The sequence below is a fragment of the Didymosphaeria variabile genome, assembly GCF_027946475.1.
Source record: "Didymosphaeria variabile strain IMI 356815 chromosome Unknown scaffold_4, whole genome shotgun sequence".
Taxonomy (NCBI): domain Eukaryota; kingdom Fungi; phylum Ascomycota; class Dothideomycetes; order Pleosporales; family Didymosphaeriaceae; genus Didymosphaeria; species Didymosphaeria variabile.
In genome coordinates this window covers 89,925-108,182 of record NW_026611623.1, presented here as the reverse complement: position 1 = coordinate 108,182, position 18,258 = coordinate 89,925, and the positions used below count along the sequence as shown (strand labels likewise).

Here is an 18,258-nt window from a genome sequence, read left to right as displayed (position 1 = left end):
GAAATGGTAAATGGTGTCGCGTGTGGTGGGGCAAGGGTTCTCGCCCCGCGGTGTGGCTGGAGCACCGCCGCCGCACAGACTGTGACGTTGTTCCTCTTTCCAAAAAGTGCGACTGCGCAATGACTCTGGATTACGCGCTTCCGCCCTTTCTCTTCTAATCGCCTGGAACACGGTAAGAGGCGCCCTTGTTTGTCGTATTTGTTACATGAGTCACTGTCGCACTCGTCCTTTCCTTTGCTCTGCCTTATTGCTGCCTGAATGGCCGCTTGCTCTAAACACTTCGCACTCTTAAATGTTTTGTTCACGCCCACCAGCATTCCGCTTACTCTCGACCACACAGCTAGCGAAGCGTCCCACCACCGCTGTTCTGAACTTGCACCCAAGACGAGCGATCTCCCCAATCCACACGACCGCAATCATGGCGCACCGCGACACGGCGCCATACGTGCCGCAGGACCACAAGGAGGTCACGCAGCTGATCCACTCGCTAGAAGGCCACGAGGGCAGGTCGTCGAAACAGAAAGGCTTCTCGGTCCGGAAACACACGTTCCCTCTGCCTAATGGCCGCTCGGTCGATTCGTGGAAGATGAACGATTGGGACTACAAGAAGGAGCACCTACCCACTTACGCACGCGGTCTCTTCACATACAAGACATTGTCAGGCAGGGACGAGATTGTGGTGCGGGGATACGACAAGTTCTTCAATCACGGCGAAGTCCGCAAGACGGAATGGAAGAACGTCGAGCGGAATACACGGGGGCCATACGAGCTCAGCGTGAAGGAGAACGGCTGCATCATATTCATCTCTGGACTGGATGACGGCACCTTGTTGGTGTGCAGCAAACATTCGACAGGTGCGCGTGGCGACGTTGAGCTCAGCCATGCTTGCGCCGGCGAGCGATGGGCCGAGAAACATCTTGCATCAGTCGGAAAGACAAAGAAGGATCTAGCACAGAAGTTGCGCGAGATGAACGCAACGCTGGTGGCCGAGCTCTGCGACGACGATTTCGAGGAGCATGTCCTGGCATATACCCCCGAGCAGGCTGGCCTGTACGTCCACGGCATCAACCTCAACGTCCCTCACTTCGTCACCTACCCCGGCCCTCTAGTCGATAAGTTCGCCGACGAATGGGGAATGAAGAAGGTTCAGTATGTCATGGAGGATGACATACACGAGGTTCAGCAGTTCCTGGACAAGGTCGCCGAGACTGGCAACTACAACGGGCGCGATACGGAGGGCTTCGTCATTCGATGCCAGGCGCGAGAGACAGATGACGCGCCATGGGAGGACTGGTTCTTCAAGTACAAATTTGAGGAACCGTATCTAATGTACCGCCAGTGGAGGGAGTGCACCAAAGCCATCATTGGCGGCAAGCCCCCTCGCTACAAAAAGCACCAGCAAATTACCAAGGAGTATCTTGAATACGCTCGCAGGCAATTCCTCAAGCAGCCCGGCCTGGCAAAACAATACAACCAGAACCATGGCATCATCAAATTGCGCGATGACTTCCTCCGCGAGCGAGGCACTACGGGTGCAGAGATCATCCGCCAGGAGCTGCAGAAGGGGCAAGTTGAGAACCAGCAGGTCAAGAACAATATTGTACTCGTGCCTATTGCGACCATTGGATGCGGCAAGACCACACTTGCGCTGGCTCTGGTGAAGCTGTTCGGCTGGGGCCATTTTCAGAACGACAATGTGAAAGCGAAGAAGGGCCGCGGCCAGGTCTTCGCTGACACCCTTTCCTCTTTGCTTGTCACAAATCCAGTTGTCATTGCAGACCGCAATAACCACCAGAAGCGCGAGCGCGATCAGCTCATCAACGACGTTCTCAAGACCGCAAAAGAGGCTCGTTTCGTTGCGCTTCACTACGTTCATGACCGCACAAACTATGACGACATTCGGAGAGCAACGCGTGGTCGTGTGCTAGCCCGCGGTGACAACCATCAGACCATTCAGGCGGGCTCCAAGGGGCCGGAGGAAATCATCGAGATCATGGAGGGCTTCATGCACCGCTTCCAGCCTGCCGACCCCTCTGAGGCGCCCGACGAGAACTTCGATCTCATCATCAATATTGATCCAGTGGTCGATTCGCGGGAGAACTTGGAGGTCATCATCAACCAGCTCTATGAGACCTACCCGGCTCTTTTCGAAGGCCGTGATATGCCGACCAACGCGGACATGGACGAGGCTATCCAGTGGGCCATGAACGACTACCGCCCAGACTTCAAGATGGACCTCTCCCGGGGCGGCGGTAATGCTAACAACAGCCGCAATAATCAGAACCAGAACCAGAACCAGGCAAAGAAGCAGAAACAGGATCAGAACCAGGTCTCGGCAAAAAAGCAGCCCAAAATGGAGTACTTTTCTGTGCGCCTCCCTACCCAGCGCATTACTTCAATACTAGACGCCCTTTTCCAGAATCAGGACCCAGAAACGGCGCGGCTGTACCGCCATCTCCAGCAGACCCGCCGCGTGCAGAACGAGTTCCACGTCACCCTGATGCATCGCGCATCTGCGGCAGAGAACCAATCGTACTGGGACAAGCTGACGCAGCTGCACGCCTCCGTCGCCCAAGCCGATAGCACCAACTGGGAGCCCGATCTCGGCAAGTGCGGCGTGCAAATCGAGCGCCTTGTCTTCGACGACCGCATCATGTGTTTCGTTGTACGGCTCAACGGCTCGGCTTCGCTGCAGGTACAGAATGAAGCGGGTAGTGGAAATCAGGAGGTAGTCTTCGAGACTGTGAACCCCGTTGCGCATGTTACGGTGGGCACGGCTAGCGCGGATATTAAGCCTAAGGAAAGCAACGATTTGCTGCAGAGGTGGCTGAATGAGGGGTCTGGCGGGGAGACGGGCATCCGGGAATTCAGCGTGAAAGGAAACGTCGTGCTTGATGGGAGTGTGCGGGGTGTGCTGGGCAGGATGCGGTAAGATGCTGCAAGCTGGCACATATTGGCCCCCTTCCTAAGCTCGTGTTCTTTCTATCTGCTAAAGCGTTGGCGGTATAGGTCGAGAACTCGAGGACGAAGGTGTGAAGTCTTCGATCGTAGCGGCTTGAGGGTCGCGTGACGCTGACTGGGCGATGGCTATTGAGTCAGCAAGCTTCGGTCCTATCCATGAGCATGATGTGCATTGCAGGCGTTCAGCGGATTATGACATGACATGGGTGGAAAAAGTATAGGTAGAGATTGCATAATCTCGACTCCATCTTAGCGAATATCCCACCTCTACACGCATCAATGAATGCATATTGTCTTACACAGACACCCCGTTTTAAGCGTCCCACTCTGGATTGATACTCTGTGAAAAATATTGATAGTCTGGGAATACTTCATACCTTTAGTGTAGTGCCAAAATTATCCATTGTACCGGCACGCTTGGATTGCAAATTCTTAAGCTGTAAGACTCCAGAGCTTGGCTGTGATGCAGTGCCGTTAGTAAGAGTGCTCAAGATCCGGTTGAGGCTGATTACCATATGTTTACCAAAGATCTTCAATCTCGCCAAGTCCTACGGAGCAGAAGCTGTCTTTGACTACCGCTCAGCTTCAGCAATCGAGGACATCGAGACATACACTAAGAATCCTCTCAAATATGTACTGGACTGTGTTTCCAACCAGAAACCATGATGCGTTTTTGCTACAAAGCCATCGGTCGGGCGGGAGGTGGATATACAGCATTAGAACCATTCGCTTGGTCCTTACATACGGGACCCACTGTCCGGCCTGATTGGGTGCTGGGTCCGACTCTACGTGGCAAGCCCATTAGGAGGAGGACTCCTTTTGAGAGGCAGGCCAATCCGAAGATGCGAGAATTCACACGCGACTGGTTCAGGACAGTTCAAGATTTACTGGATGAATGGAGACTATGTACCCATCCGGTGCGCATATTGACAGGGCGGTTCGAGGTGGCATTGGAAGGTCTTGATCTCCTGCGAGAGAAGAAGGTACCAGGCCAGAAGTTAGGCTGTAGGAGCTCTGAATCTGCAATGATTGATAGATCCTTAAGACGTAAATGACATCCGACTAACTAACTATTCTATGTCTGTAGTAGGCTTTGCAGATGAACGAGCTCAGAATACCGCCCCTGTCTTGCCATCAGCTCACTGTGAGTACCCTTCTCAATCACACGCCCGCTGTCCAACACGAATATGACGTCTGCTCGCTGAATGCTGGATAGTCTGTGGGCTACAGCAATGGTCGTACGACCTTGGGCAGCCACATCAAGTGCAGCCTGGACGACTTGTTCCGATTCAGAATCCAACGCGCTTGTACTTTCGTCAAGGAGAAGTATTTTTGGATTGCGAATGAGCGCCCGGGCGATACAGACTCTTTGTTTCTGTCCACCAGAGAGCATAGAACCCTTCACTCCAACATCTGCGGGGTGTTAGCCAGCACCAATTAGTTGGGCGTCAGGGGATTAGCTTGCCTGTGTTGAAGCCATTTGGAAGTGACTGAATGAACTCGAGAATGTTCGCGTCTTTGCAAGCTTGCATAATGTTCTCGTCCGAGACGGCCTCCTCATCTTTCGTGCCCATCATGATATTATCTCGAATAGTTCCTTGATATAACGTTGGCTCCTGTGCCACTAATGCAAAGTGCTGGCGGTATGCAGCCACATTGAGAGTGGACACATCAATTCCATCCAGATAAATGGCGCCACTTCTCGGGTCGTAAAATCTTTCAAGGAGCGAAATGGCTGTGGACTTTCCCGATCCAGATGCTCCGACAAGTGCTGCGTATTGCCCAGATTTGATGTGAATATCAAGGCCCCGAAGAGCGAGTTGCGACCGAACGGGATACTCGAAATGGACGTCGTGGAATTCGACGTCGCCTTTGGCGCTCTCTAGATATTGGCCTTCCATCGAAGAGCTGTCAATGATCGGCTTGCGATCAAGCAAGGTCTTCAGATCAGTAGCAGCCTGCTTCCCCTTACCTAAATCAGGCGCAAAGCTAAAGATAATCCCGGCGGACTGTGCACCAAATACTGTGGCGGAAAAGCACACGAAAAATTGGAAAATTGAGTATTCGTGTTGAGCAATAAGTTGGCCGCCATACCAGAAGGCAAGGGCATTGACCGCAAATCCGAGGCTTTGAGATGCCGCGTAGAGTGCGCTGGACCGCAACACTGATTTGAGGGAGCGTATACCTTGCTCATGCAACTGTTGGCGATAATTGCGAAGAACGTCATTCTCTCTCGTCAAAGATGCCACGGTGCGAATGGCGGAAGTGTGTTCGCATGCATAAGATGCAGATCCTTCGTAAAACTGCTTTGATAGAGCCTGGAACCGAGCCAGCACCCAGACACGGCAGAAACCGCACCCAAGTACAATTGGAACTGTAGAAATGCATACCAAAGCCAGCTTCCACCCAATCACCAGTGCGATTATAAACCCGGCAAAAAGTGTGACTATCGCGGAGAGAATCGTACTGAGCGTGGAACCGGAAATTCCAGCCAAGCTCTATGCGTGAATGTTAGTGAGTGTTGACATTGACAGAGTTGAGCAGGAGCTGGGCATACATTGGCCGTGGTACTAAGAAAAGACGTCAAAGCGCCTGGAGAGTTCTCAGGTCTGTCAAAAAATGCGGCATCTTGTCGTAATATCGCTCGAAAACAAGCATTTCGCGCTCTGCGAACCAGTTTTTCGCTGCACCATGCTACGGCATATGCCTGTACTAAGTACGCGAAGAGCTGGAGAATAGCAAGTAGGAAAAACATCCACGACCAGAAGCTGACCTGAGACTTTGCGTTGTCATCCTGCGGTAGAGCGAGGGAAGCTATGGATTTAGCAAAAAGGACTGATTGAGCAGGGATTGCACCGCCCGTTGCAAATGCACAGAGTATGCCGGCGAGACCATAGGGCCAGTCTGGTATGTTGAATGATGCTACTGTAGCGACCAGGTGCCAGAGTGGATATTGCGGTGCTTTTGATTCTGTGATGGTGGTGAGATATTGTTCCTCGGTGTGTGAAGCTCTCTTTTCTCCTTCAGCGTTCCCACTCAATCCTCCCTCTCCACTTCGATTTGAGGGACCAGGGGCCGAAAATCCATCAGAGCTTGCTGATTTGCTGTGATCTACAATCCCCTGGGCTTCGACAAGGGTATGATAGACTCCCTTTGCCTCGAGCAGTTCATTATGGGTGCCTTGCTCGACAACCTTTCCATGAGACATGACAATAATGTTATGCGCATTCTTGATAGTGCTCAACCGGTGTGCAATGACAATCGTGGTCCGGCCGCGAGAGGCACGCTCTAATGCAGCTTGAACTATACCTTCGCTTTTTGTGTCCAAAGCGGAAGTCGCCTCGTCTAGCAGCAGTACTTTGGGGTCTCCGATGATTGCTCGTGCTATAGCTATCCGTTGTTTCTGACCGCCTGATAGCAGAAGACCGCGCATGCCGACATTGGTTTGATATCCTTGGCTAAGGTCACAAATAAAGTCATGGGCATGGGCCGTTTTGGCCGCCTCCGTGATAAGCGTTAAAACCTGTTTGTCATCGTCTGGTAAGTGCTCGTATTTGGTGCCGATGAGGCCAAGTCGGATATTTTGTGCAACTGTCGTGGCAAAGAGGACTGGCTCTTGTGAAACAATGCCCACCTGCTGGCGAAGCCATTGTAGATTGAGCTCCTCGATTTTGACTCCATCGAGCAGAATCTCGCCTTCCAATGGCTCGTAGAAGCGCTCAAGAAGACCCACTAAAGAGCTTTTCCCAGACCCCGATACTCCTACGAGCGCTGTTGTTTCGTTGGGTCGTGCGTCAAAGCTCACGGAGTCCAGAGTAACCACATCTGGCCTTGAGGGATAGATAAGCTTGACTTGACGAAATACGACCATGCCTTTGAGCTCGGAGTGGTCGATTTTAGACCCTTTCTTGTCGGTGGGATCAAGTGGAGAAGGGCGGTCGATTGTCGAGTAAATTTTTGAGGCCGCTGCGATCGCGGTCGCAAATGCTTGCATACTTGGCGCCACACTCCCTAATGCAAATGCGCCCATGATAATGGCGAGTAGGATTGTGAGAACATCACTCAGAGAGCATTCTCCGTTTGCGACATATTGACTGCCCAGCCAAAAAGCCAGTGCGTAAGACAGATAGATGTAGCACATCATGAATCCGACCGTAGCGGTGGTCGTCGCTTTGGCTCGAAATGCGGGAGTCTCAGCATCGGCCAAGTGTTTGTCGTACGATTTGACAAGCCTGTCCTCCGTACCGGCTGCAATGGTATTTCTGATCGAGCTTATGGTCTCTTCGACAATCGATCCTCCCTTGGCGTAAGACGCGAGAGAGAGGCTTGACCATCCAATAGACAGACGGCCTAGTGCTCCGCCCGTAAGGACAATAGCCACGATGGTCGAAGTCAGGATAAGCGCCAGTTTCCAATAGCGAATGTAGGAGATGATGTAAGCTGTGATGAAGGTTGCGATGCCTTGAAGGGTCAATGCCAGCTTTCCTGAAATTCCGTCTTGGATCAGATTGGTATCTGCAGTGATTCGAGTTGTCTACAGAAGGATCAGTATTCCATACAAGCCGTTCTATCTGGAAGTTCGCCTTACAATTTCGCCAGCTCCAAGAAGATCAAAATAAGCCATGTTTTGTCGGAGAAGACCTGCGAGATAGTTTGCTCGGACTTTGGCGGCGATGTGTTCGCCGACATAGTTGAAGCCGACCGTGGCAATGTAAATCGTGGCAAACTGGCCAATGGCGAGGTAGACAAAATACAACGTCAGTCGATTTACCTCATGCATGAAGTATGAGCCCGAGACAGTGCCTAGAAAGAATCCTTGGAACTTCCCACGTTTTCAGTACGTCAGGATGAACTTTCGCTGCGGAATCAGCGAGGTTGCGCAACTTACGGTACCGGCGAGGGAGCCATAAATGATGGTCATCAAAGGCAAACTTGCACCCGCGGCGATGGCACTGAACCCACTGACAGCAAGAAAGCAGATGTCATAATTCGTTGCATAGCGAAACAGAGTTTGGTACTTGACGGCTGTTGGTGTGCTATCGACCTGACGGGAGAGGATGGCCGCTGCGTCGTTAGCCAGATGAGTGTAGGCCTGGTTGCCGGAGGCAGTCTCAACATTGTGACTTTCAACGGTCATGACTGGCCAAATGAGCGATTTGGTGAGAGAGTGTAGCGATTTGATGAAAGAGTAGCGAGGTGCTCCTAAGCCGCCAACGCGAGTGGTAACACCAACTGGGCTGCTGCTGCCTAGTTCACGCGAATAACAAGCCAAGATAAAGGGGCAACCCGGTGGTGTGGTTTTACGCATCGATTTTTGAGAGTTTGGCATCAATCACAAGCATTACGTTGAGCCACAGCGTGCTTTGGCATCTTATTTTACCACGATCAAACTCGTGTTCTGTTACTTATAAGGTAGGAGGAAGTCGAACTAAGTGCTGTTTTCTTTAAGGTGCCAGAGGGTTTGCCTAGGTACAATCTGGCAGCGCTGTTCTAGACATACCACATATTTGCTGTGTCTCCTAACCACGCCGCATACGCCTCCTGCCGTGGAGTTTCTCAATTACCGGATAAGCTACTCAGAAGCGATCTAATCACGAGAAGGAATAGATGATAAAAGTGGGGTAAGGAGAGGATACGAGTACTTCAGACATTTGCGAGCTCTGCTTGTCAGCTTGGCAGCTTGGCAGCTTGGAAGCCTGGAAGCCTGGAAGCCTGGAAGCCTGGAATCTTGGAAACTGTAGAAGGAACCTAAAATGAGTGTTATTTTATTCAAGGTGGTAGAGGGCTGATAATCTGGTAGCGCTTTCCTATAGGGTGTTGGCACGTCTAACGTAAGGGTTGAGATTCTTAGCTAAACTTAGTAGCTACTAGTATAGCCTATGGTAAGTCGTCCTATGACACGTATTCGAAGTTGTAACCTAATATTATGTAGCTACATCTAATGTTGGCGTAAGAGTTAGTTTAGATTTTAGTTTCGGCCAATATGGGCATGTTTCTTGAATCAACACCCCGTTTTAAAGATCCTACTCTACATAAATACTCTATCGAAGATCTCAATGGTCTTGTACTACTTCTTACCTTCGGAGTTCGACTGCGCTCAGTGCTATCAGGCAACTACTTCGCGTACCATGGTTCCATCCTAGGCATCCCCATTCAACAGAATACCAACAAGTCACGACAAAGCTATTTCTACGAACGTTGCCTAACAGCACGTGATCAAAATGCCGAAAGAAGACATATTACTCGGTGTAGTGCCAGAATTACCCTTGTCGCTTGGCAAACGCGCACCGCGTCAAAGCTCCAAGCTCCAAGCTTCCGTTCGAACTTGCACCCCACATTCTCTCTCACATCCTCCCAATTCCACACACATCCTCTACCTCCCTGTCCTTCCTCCTCCGTCCAGGCCGCAATGGCGCCGACCCAACGCGGGCGCTCCCTCGCAAAAGATGCGTTCCCGCCCATGTTCCGCAAACTCAAAACGTCGACCTACACAGACAACATGCGCCCGGGCGCATCGTCCTCACACTACATCCGCACACTCTCATGGAACTCAACAGGCGGCTTCATAGCAACCGGCTCCGCAGACCGAACACTGCGCATCTGGAACCCCGAACGCCCCAACGTCAAGAACTCCACCGAGCTCCGGACACCTCTCCCTGCAGGCCACAAACCCTCTTCCCCCCAGATCGTCCTCGAACGCGTAGCCTTCCACCCCATCAACGAAAACGAGCTCGCCTCCTGCAGCACAGACGGCATGGTCCGCCTCTGGGACATCCGCTCCCGCTCCCTCACCGCCGACCTGCGCGTCGCACCCCCCTACACCCGCGCCAAAGACGAAAAAGACGAGTCCCCCTTCACCCTCGCGTGGACCCCCGACGGGCAAAGCCTCGTCGCAGGCCGCAAAGATAACAAGTTGTGCGTCATCGACCGCGCAGGCATGCGCGTGTCCTACGAACACCGCGAACCGCTGCAAACGAACCAGTGCGTCTTCGACTGGACGGGCGAGCACTTGTACGCCACGAATGGAGACGGATATATCAAGATCCTGCGGTACCCCGACTTCAGCACTGCGCTCTCGCTCAACGCACACACAGCGAGCTGCTACGCCGTCGCGTACTCGCCGAGCGGGGAGTACGTCGCAGCCGGCGGGGGCGACGCGCTCGTCAGCCTGTGGGACACGCAGGAGTGGATTTGCGTAAGGACGCTCGACTTGACGAGTAGTGCGGTTAAGAGCATCGATTTTAGCTTCGATGGGAGTTACATTGCGGCGGGGGCGGAGGACAGGGAGGAGAAGAAGCTTAACATTGCGCATGTGGAGAGTGGGGAGACGGTGGTTAGCTTGGATTTGATGGCGCCTGCGTTGCAGGTTGCGTGGCATCCTAGCCGGTATGTGCTGGCGTACTCGGCGGATGCGCAGGGGTTGAAGATTGTGGGTGGGATGGGCTAGGAGATGGACACTGTGCGGGAAGGTACTGTGAATAGCGGCATGTGCACGGCGTTTTTGGGTGTTGTACAAATAGATGGGCATGATACCCCTTTGCTTTGTAAAATCTCAATTGTACAATCGGAAGAGATGTCTTTGGTATTACAGGAAACTCACACGGTGAGCACCTTCACGTCACAGTATTGCATTATGATTGACCCGACAACATGACCATACGAAAGACGAACCGCTATCAATGCGCAAATACATAAAAACGCCAAGTCCTTTACCAGCATAGTTGGAGACCATCAACAGCGACCTTCGTCCCCCACAACACCGCCATGGCTGACCCTCGGTCACGCTCGTATGGCTCTCCCACTTCCATCAATGAAGCGTCTTCCCGATCAAGGTCCTGCTGTACACCTCACACCTTCGGCCAAGAATCCTCGTCATTCCCTTCGTCGCCAAAGGCAATCTCCTCGTCATACCATTACATTGCCTTGCTAAGGTCCCTTGGGGGTTCCTCACGGTCAATATAGTACCTGCACATACTGTAGCACTTTTCCCGATACTCTCCCGTACCGTGACAGCGGTTGTTGCAGAATTCTTTCTCTGTTTCTTTTGTTAGCCAGGTGAAATCAAATAACATACAGTATGTTCACGCACCATCTTCGGAACCCGGACGTAATTTCGTAGGTGTCGGCTTCGGCTGTCCCCCAGTCACCTTACTGGATTTTTCTCCGGATCCAGATGTGCTGCCCAGCGGAGCATGCTCTGTCACAGTCGCGCTAGGAGAAGGGAGCAGGGTATCTGTCTCGGTAGCTTTCGAGGCCTGGCTCGAGTGAGATGCTGCTGAGATGTGTCCATGATGCACCGGCTTGTAAGAAAGTGTGAGGCTGGAGAGCGGGAAGTGAGCGACATAGGTCCCACTGTATGGCGGGGTCGGCAAAGGAATATCCGCAACAAGAGGCTCGGAATGTCGATAGCTTGTTGCAGATGGAGGCCGCTTGGATGAAGTCTTGTTCTTGGTAGCGTGGGTCGACGGTGCAGTGGTGGTCTTGGCCTTGGTATATGCAGGCTGCTTGGATGACGTCTGGATCTTGGGCTTGGTAGACACAGGCTGCTTGAATGACGTCTTGGTCTTAGGCTTGGTAGACACAGGCTGCTTGGGTGACGTCTTGGTCTTAGGCTTGGTGGACGCAGGCTGCTTGGATGGCGACTTGGTCTTGCTAGTAGAGACCAACGTAGTAGTGGGAATAGACGTTATAGTGGAGATTGGCGTTGTAGTGGAGATTGGCGTTGTAGTGGAGATTGGCGTTGTAGTGGAGATTGGCGTTGTAGTGGAGATTGGCGTTGTAGTGGGAATAGACGTTGTGGTGGGGAAAGACGTTATAGTGCGGATAGACGTTGTAGTGGTGGTCTCAGGTATAGTGGTAGTGGGGATAGGCGTTTTAGTGGTGATCTCAGTTGTTGTAGTGGTCTCAGGAATAGTTCTGGTCTCAGGAATAGTACTAGTCTCAAGTGTAGTGGTGGGCTCAGGTATAGTTGTGGGCTCAGGTATAGTTGTGGGCTCAGGTATAGTTGTGGGCTCAGGTATAGTTGTGGGCTCAGGTATAGTTGTGGTCTCAGGCGAAGTGGTGGGGATCTCGAATGTAGTAGTCGTCTCAGGCGTAGTAGTGGGAACAGACGTTGTCGTGGGCATCTCAGGTGTACTAGTGGTCTGAGGCGTGGTGGTGGTCTCAGGCGTAGTGGTGGTCTCGGATGTAGTGGATGTAGGCTGCTTGGATGAAGTTGTGGTCTTGCTAGTAGGGATCGATGTTGTAGGTGTGGTGGATATATGCTGTTTGGATGAAGTTTTAGTCTTGCTACTGGGCACCGACGGCGTAGTGATGGTCTTGGATTTGTGAGATTTAGTCTTCGCAGTTTTCGCAGCACTGGAGGACTTTGAGCCATGACCCAAGGTCGACGCTGGCCCAGATGGGATGTTGGTCGGGATCATTGGGTCAACAAGAACCGGATCGCTGAGGATAATACTAGCGGTCGAGGAGAGCAAACTGGATGCAATGAAGTTCTTGCTGAGGTGAGCCTCCGTGCTGTGATGTGTCGACGACGACACGTGGGGCTTAGTTGCGCGAGGCCTGGTCGGACCTTGGCTTGTCGAGGCTTTGACTGAAGTTTCACGTTCTTTGGAAATCGCGGTTGTCAACACTTCCCATTTACCGCCGTGGGCCTCGAGAAAAGCAAATATTCTGGCGCCATCGTCGAGATGCCCGCCGAATTCCTCGTCATCGTCATTGTCACCATAGTAGTTCGGCTTCTTGCGACCTGCCTCGCCGCCCGAATGGTCGTCTTCGTGTCCGTTCATGACGCTGATAGGCACCGGGATACTTGGGTGTTCGGGAAGCCGGGTCTCGCTGGCATGGATATCGTCATCCGAGGACTCATCAGCTGTATCAGACGGCTCAGGAACGTTGGTATGAGCAGGGACCTTCGTTTTGGTTTGGAAGTCAATAAGAGTGGAGGTTCTCGTTTTAACTGCGCCGTAAGTCTTGATGAAGGCAGGGTTGATGAAGATGCCAGAGACGGAAGTCGTGTTCAGCTTGATAGTCGCCGTGGACACGCTGTAAGTGTCCGCCCAGTCGGTGTAAGTAACAACCCGATATTTGGTCGTGGTGGACCCCTTGTCGGTCCTAGTACTGGTCTTTGTGATGAGTGGCCAGGGCGCAACACCAGTGCTTGTGTTATCCGAGTCCGACCATGTAACAGTAGCGGACTTAGCAGGCTCCGCAGCATCGTGCTTGTTGTCGCCATGAGCCAAACCGCCAAGCGTAGGCTTACCATGAGCAAGGTCAAGGCAGACATCAGTCACAGTAGTCGTGACGGTGACAATTGGCTGCGTGCAGATTGAGACCTGTCCTGTAAACACACCACCCTGGGGTGAATCGAACGAGCCCGTCGGCTTGGGTGTTGCAGAGCCGGAGCGAGACGTGATGTGACCCTTGGAAAAGACGCGGCGCGGATACGTGACGTCCTTCGGCAGTACTGCGAGCCCGAGCGCTGGCAGAAAGGTAAAGATGAAAGCTAAGGAGCGCATCTTGATATACGGCGCTGGTGCGCTAATGATATTGACTTATGATGAGACAAGATGGTGGCTCGTGGAGGACGACAAGAGCCGAATGGGGCAGATGGTTTATTGATGAGTGCCATCGTCATGGCCTGACTTGAGTGGTACAGGGAAGGAAAGTGTGCATGGAAGAGACGGTCATCGTCGAAAGTGGTAGGAAGCGTTCGTGGGAAGAGCAGGCGCGACAGGAGAGGAAGGCACGTTGAAGCTCAACCGGGGCCGATCATGTACAATATCTCAACAGCGATGAAAAGGTAAGCATTGTGAAAAAACACGAACTCAGAACATGTCTAACTTCTGATTCCGGCTGTGGCACTTCCCAACTTCGCGGAAGTGTTTGCGGTACTTATCGCGCCTTCCACATGTGACTGCATGAGCAACCAGCACACCAGAAGCGAGAGACCATCAACACAAAAGACTGATCACTTTTACTCCCTGTAAGGGAAAAGTGCAAAAAGAAGAGCTGACTCGTCCCAGTATTGACCTGCTTCGACCAAGCTTTTTTTGCTTTAATCTCACCACTAACAGGTTCGAACTCGGGACTCTTTCAACTCTCCTTTAATTCCTCTCAAGTCGTATAACTAGCCCGCCTAGGACGGTGCCAGCTTCCTACTGTCCTTGAAGAACGAAAATATCTTGAATTGAAACCTCTATATAGGGATAGAAATAGGTGTCAGGCATGGTGGGGACAAAGTGAAGGATGGTGAAGGCGGAGGCACTCAACCTTTCACTGAGTGAGTGAAGGTGACCGATACAGGTTAATTTAAACTACGATCGTCGCAGCTATCACGAAATCCCAAGCTCATCCGAACACACCGCATCCGTCACGCCTCGCAGTTGTACTTGCATTCCTGCTGGATCCTCCACTTCCCGCAGCTCTTCTCACCCACGTTCATCCCATCCAGCATCTCACAGCTCTGCGTTCTAATGTCCACACATTTCTGTACGCAATCTTCCGCGGCACCCCTCTTCGCCTTCGCTTTTCTACTTTCACCCTCTGCACGCTTCTTCAACCCCGTGCCCAATGCAGCATTGAATGCCGCAGTGAACATCTTCTCCGCGTCCACGTCCGCGTTGGGCTTTTGGTTGGGGTTATCTCTGAGCTGAGTGAGAAGAGTGGCCATTTCCGGCGACGAAAGGGTTTCGATCGTGTGCTGTTGGACTTCGGAGACAGGCTTGTTAACGGCGGCAGCGATGTCGGTGAAGACGAGTTTGAGGGCGGGGTCGGATTTGAGGGCCTCAACGTCGATTTTGTTGGGGCCGGGGTTGGAGGCAGCGGCGGTCAGCGGGGTGGTGAAGGCAAGGCCTGAGATAAGGAGGGAGAGCTGCATCTTGATATGAACTGGAGTTATCGGAATGGAGTGATTTAGGAGATCTCGAGAGGCTTGGTGCGGTGTAAAGTGACTGGTATGATGCTGCTATATTAGTAGGACGAGTTGTTGAGGCACCTTGGATGCGTTGAGCGCGCGAAGTGTTGACTGGCTAGCGTGGACCAGACATAGACATAGAAGCAATTGCGAAGGTAACGCTTACCATACATGCCTCTCTTGCAACATCACCCTATGGCGAAGAGCATCCCGGGGTAAGAATAGCAAGCTTGCTAAAATGTAGCACTATGACTGCAGTTGTCGCATACAGGCATGGTGGTAAAAATCAGACCAGGGAGACGTCCTGACATCTCGAGCGAATCACGCCGGGCGATTGTGCTTATAGTCCATTGCTAAGGCTCTATCATGGAGATCGGACAGCTTGCTACCCATGGATGCGGAGCCTGTCTAGCTACTGACACGTGAGGTACACCAAGCGCAAGCACCAATCGAAACGCACCAATCTTCCAGAGTATGAAACAAAACATAAGATCCTGTGGAGGTGTTCAGTGGAGCCACGTATTGATGCGCGTCATCCCGAAGCGGCAGGGATGGTGAACGGCGTGCCTGCAGCCGCACGGGCCCTAAGATCCGCGCCATCTTTATTTCGAGCTCACTCCACCACGAAAACACCAAACCTACAATTGTAGCCATTGACGCCACAACATACGACCTTCCACACTTTTTCCTTTTCAAAGGCAGTTTCGGACTCCTTCTAGACGTCATGAGTACCTTTGGTGGGCCCGGCGGACAGGTGAAGGCTGGCAGACCGACACCGTACGTTGCAACCTAGCTGCCACTTCCATCTTCCCTAACCCAAGCTGAAATCCCGGGATACTGGCAACGCATACCCTAGGAGGAAGTCGCTAATAGATGCCATTGGCAGGCCTGAGCGCGGCTCGTTCCCACTCGATCACGACGGTCCGTACCCCATGTCCCACGCTGCAGCATCCGATCCTACCACTACCCCGAACCGCTACATCCGATTCACCGCATCCGCTGACCGAACATTCCAGGGGAGTGTAAGCATATCATGGCGAGGTATCTGAGCTGCATCAAATCCCACCGTGGGACCAACGACCCCCAATGCCGCGAACTGTCGAGACAATACCTCTCCTGCCGCATGGATCGGTACGTACCAATGATCCCTTTTATCGAATCATCCCGATTCTCCAGCCTTGCACGCCGCATCGCAACTACCTCGGCCAATGGCGCAAGCCACAGCCCTTCTGAGTCGGAAGCAAGGGAGAGCAGTGGATCTTGTGCTACCGATCTGTCAAAGAGACCTGACCGGGCTCTTGGGTCTCCTGGAATAGACTACGGATGGGGAACTTGCTTCTTAGCAAGGGAGAACCGCCATAGTCTCCATTCCACTGTTTCAGCCAGGATCTAAAACGTCTCCACCAACTACAGCTGTCGGAGCTGTCAGATGGGGAGCCCGCATGCCTCATTCGACCCGAGTCTGGCCGATATCGTTCACTGGTCCACCCTTCTCCACACTTCTCAGTGCCCACAACAACGCCTTTATCCCCACTTCCTTCTGTCACACTGCCTCGGCAGTATCCGAGCGGGCTACAACTTCCTAAAATAGCTTTGCTTCGATGAACTCTGCTGACCTTATCCGCTACGACAGGAATCTCATGGCCCCTGACTCATTCAAGAACCTTGGTTTCGGCGACGACGCTGATGCGCCATCGCAAGCGCTCAATGCTGCGACTGCAACCCCATCACAAGCGCAACCAAAATCACAGACCAACGATAAGCCTCGCGCCTCCTAGATAATGCCCTATTTGCAGAGGAATGGAGGGTCCTGCGGCTCCCGCTGTGCGGCTCGGCAGTATCCGAATAGCCGAGTGCATCCCTGCTCTTGATCTGAACCACTTACGGTTGCTGCCCTGTTGAGGTCTCGCGGCAACGCTCCGTGGATAGACGACAGATTTGACAGGTTACATCACATCGCGCCTTGCAGTATCTCCTTGTCTTACTCTCAGACAATCTAAGGGCTGAACACAGGATCGAGTTCAATGACACAGGGTTCCGGGAATGACAATGCGAAAGGAGTGGAAAGAGGTGCCTCGGAACATTCGCGGGATAGCCGCTGATGTACTGCTTCGCCACAGCAGCAAGCACCACATGCAACATGTTCCAACGTTCAGCCACCGAGGCTACGACATACGAGGTACCAATAAACCTTTATTCGACCTCACTATTGACATCCGCACAAGTATCCACCCTGTGAACAGCTCTCCTACACCCGCCTCCGCACCTTAATCCTGCCGCAAGTCGCCATCCGCACCATCTAAGACATATATCATCCACACCCGCCAGAAGCGGGATCGATCGGCAAAACCACCGATCGCCGGACGCGGGGTGCAACGTCGCACTGCGGACGGGATGCCTGCACTAGCCTGCGCGCAGCCGAGCTCACTGACCACCGCCGTACGCTGCCCCCGGCAGCTCAACCCTCTGTTTGCGCGCCCGCCCTCTACGCGGTGCGCGCGGCAAGATAGAGTTCTCACGATGCGGTGTGGGGTGACGTCGGTGGCAGAGGGATGTTTTCGTGCCGCAGCAGTGGATTTCCTCGTCGTGCAGTGGGGCAGGTGATTCGATTTGAGACTTTAGTTGCGATGGTGGGTGGGCGCGATGCGGGATGCAGACCGATGACGGCGGAGGGGAGTGGCCTAGACTGGCAAGCCGTGGTGAGTAGCGTAGAGTGCTGCATTCCGCTATCGAAGCTGCATACTCGCGTATAATAGTACATGTTAACATATTGCGTTGTGTTAAGATTTGCCTGGGGGTTTAGCTCAAACGACGGGCTGGGTTACGCTGCAGATGGCCCGCAGATGTCAGTTCCCTGCCAGTGAGAGGTCGTGCTTAGGAGAGGCGGTTGAGAGAGTACAACGCCTGCAACGCCTGTTGCGCGGTCGTGGCCAGATCTTGTGCCGCTCTATTGGGCGGCCGTTTGTCTGTCTGCTCAAGTGGGTACGTGCTGGGCGAGATGGAGGCTGCTTCGTTTAAGCGTGTGTGACTGGGCGTCTTGCGTTTCATACCAAGGCCTCCGGTTCACACTGCCATATCGAATAACGCCCCAGCCCTCTCTGTAACTGCAGACACTACGCACTTCGGCGCTAGTCCCCAGACACCAGCCTTTGCCTCCGCGGTATACGACCTAATCCGCACATCTGGTAAACCTCTCCTCCCAATATGTATCAGACGGATGTAGTAGCTGTGGAGGTCCCATGCGCAGCTCATCCACCCGATCGCCGGCGCTTGCCGGAAAGTCTGGGGAATGCGCTGCAGATGACCTCTTCCGTCGAGGCACATACTGGCATGGCGGCCGCCCGCCTTTCCCACGCGCCGGACGCCGAACACAGAGTGTGAGT

General features: G+C 52.9%; 5 protein-coding genes across 5 annotated transcripts; 2 read left to right on the top strand and 3 right to left on the bottom strand.

Annotated features, from left to right (window-relative positions):
• Positions 1 to 418: 418 nt before the first annotated feature.
• trl1 (tRNA ligase) lies at positions 419 to 2,932 on the top strand (the record flags this gene model as incomplete). Its single annotated transcript, XM_056213702.1, has 1 exon — positions 419 to 2,932. One exon carries the CDS (start codon positions 419 to 421, stop codon positions 2,930 to 2,932), a length of 2,514 nt encoding a protein of 837 aa, XP_056070969.1.
• A 1,477-nt stretch (positions 2,933 to 4,409) lies between these two features.
• On the bottom strand, positions 4,410 to 8,098 carry N0V89_004920 (uncharacterized protein; the record flags this gene model as incomplete). The annotated part of the gene is made up of 4 exons (XM_056213701.1): positions 4,410 to 5,112; positions 5,721 to 7,495; positions 7,550 to 7,783; positions 7,850 to 8,098. The coding sequence occupies 4 exons, from the start codon at positions 8,096 to 8,098 to the stop codon at positions 4,410 to 4,412; spliced, it is 2,961 nt and encodes a 986-aa protein (XP_056070968.1).
• A 1,272-nt stretch (positions 8,099 to 9,370) lies between these two features.
• Positions 9,371 to 10,408, top strand: N0V89_004919 (uncharacterized protein; the record flags this gene model as incomplete). The annotated part of the gene is made up of 1 exon (XM_056213700.1): positions 9,371 to 10,408. One exon carries the CDS (start codon positions 9,371 to 9,373, stop codon positions 10,406 to 10,408), a length of 1,038 nt encoding a protein of 345 aa, XP_056070967.1.
• A 634-nt stretch (positions 10,409 to 11,042) lies between these two features.
• N0V89_004918 (uncharacterized protein) lies at positions 11,043 to 13,478 on the bottom strand (the record flags this gene model as incomplete). Its single annotated transcript, XM_056213699.1, has 1 exon — positions 11,043 to 13,478. One exon carries the CDS (start codon positions 13,476 to 13,478, stop codon positions 11,043 to 11,045), a length of 2,436 nt encoding a protein of 811 aa, XP_056070966.1.
• An 854-nt stretch (positions 13,479 to 14,332) lies between these two features.
• N0V89_004917 (uncharacterized protein) lies at positions 14,333 to 15,150 on the bottom strand (the record flags this gene model as incomplete). Its single annotated transcript, XM_056213698.1, has 2 exons — positions 14,333 to 14,833; positions 15,145 to 15,150. 2 exons carry the CDS (start codon positions 15,148 to 15,150, stop codon positions 14,333 to 14,335), a joined length of 507 nt encoding a protein of 168 aa, XP_056070965.1.
• Between the last annotated feature and the right edge of the window lie 3,108 nt (positions 15,151 to 18,258).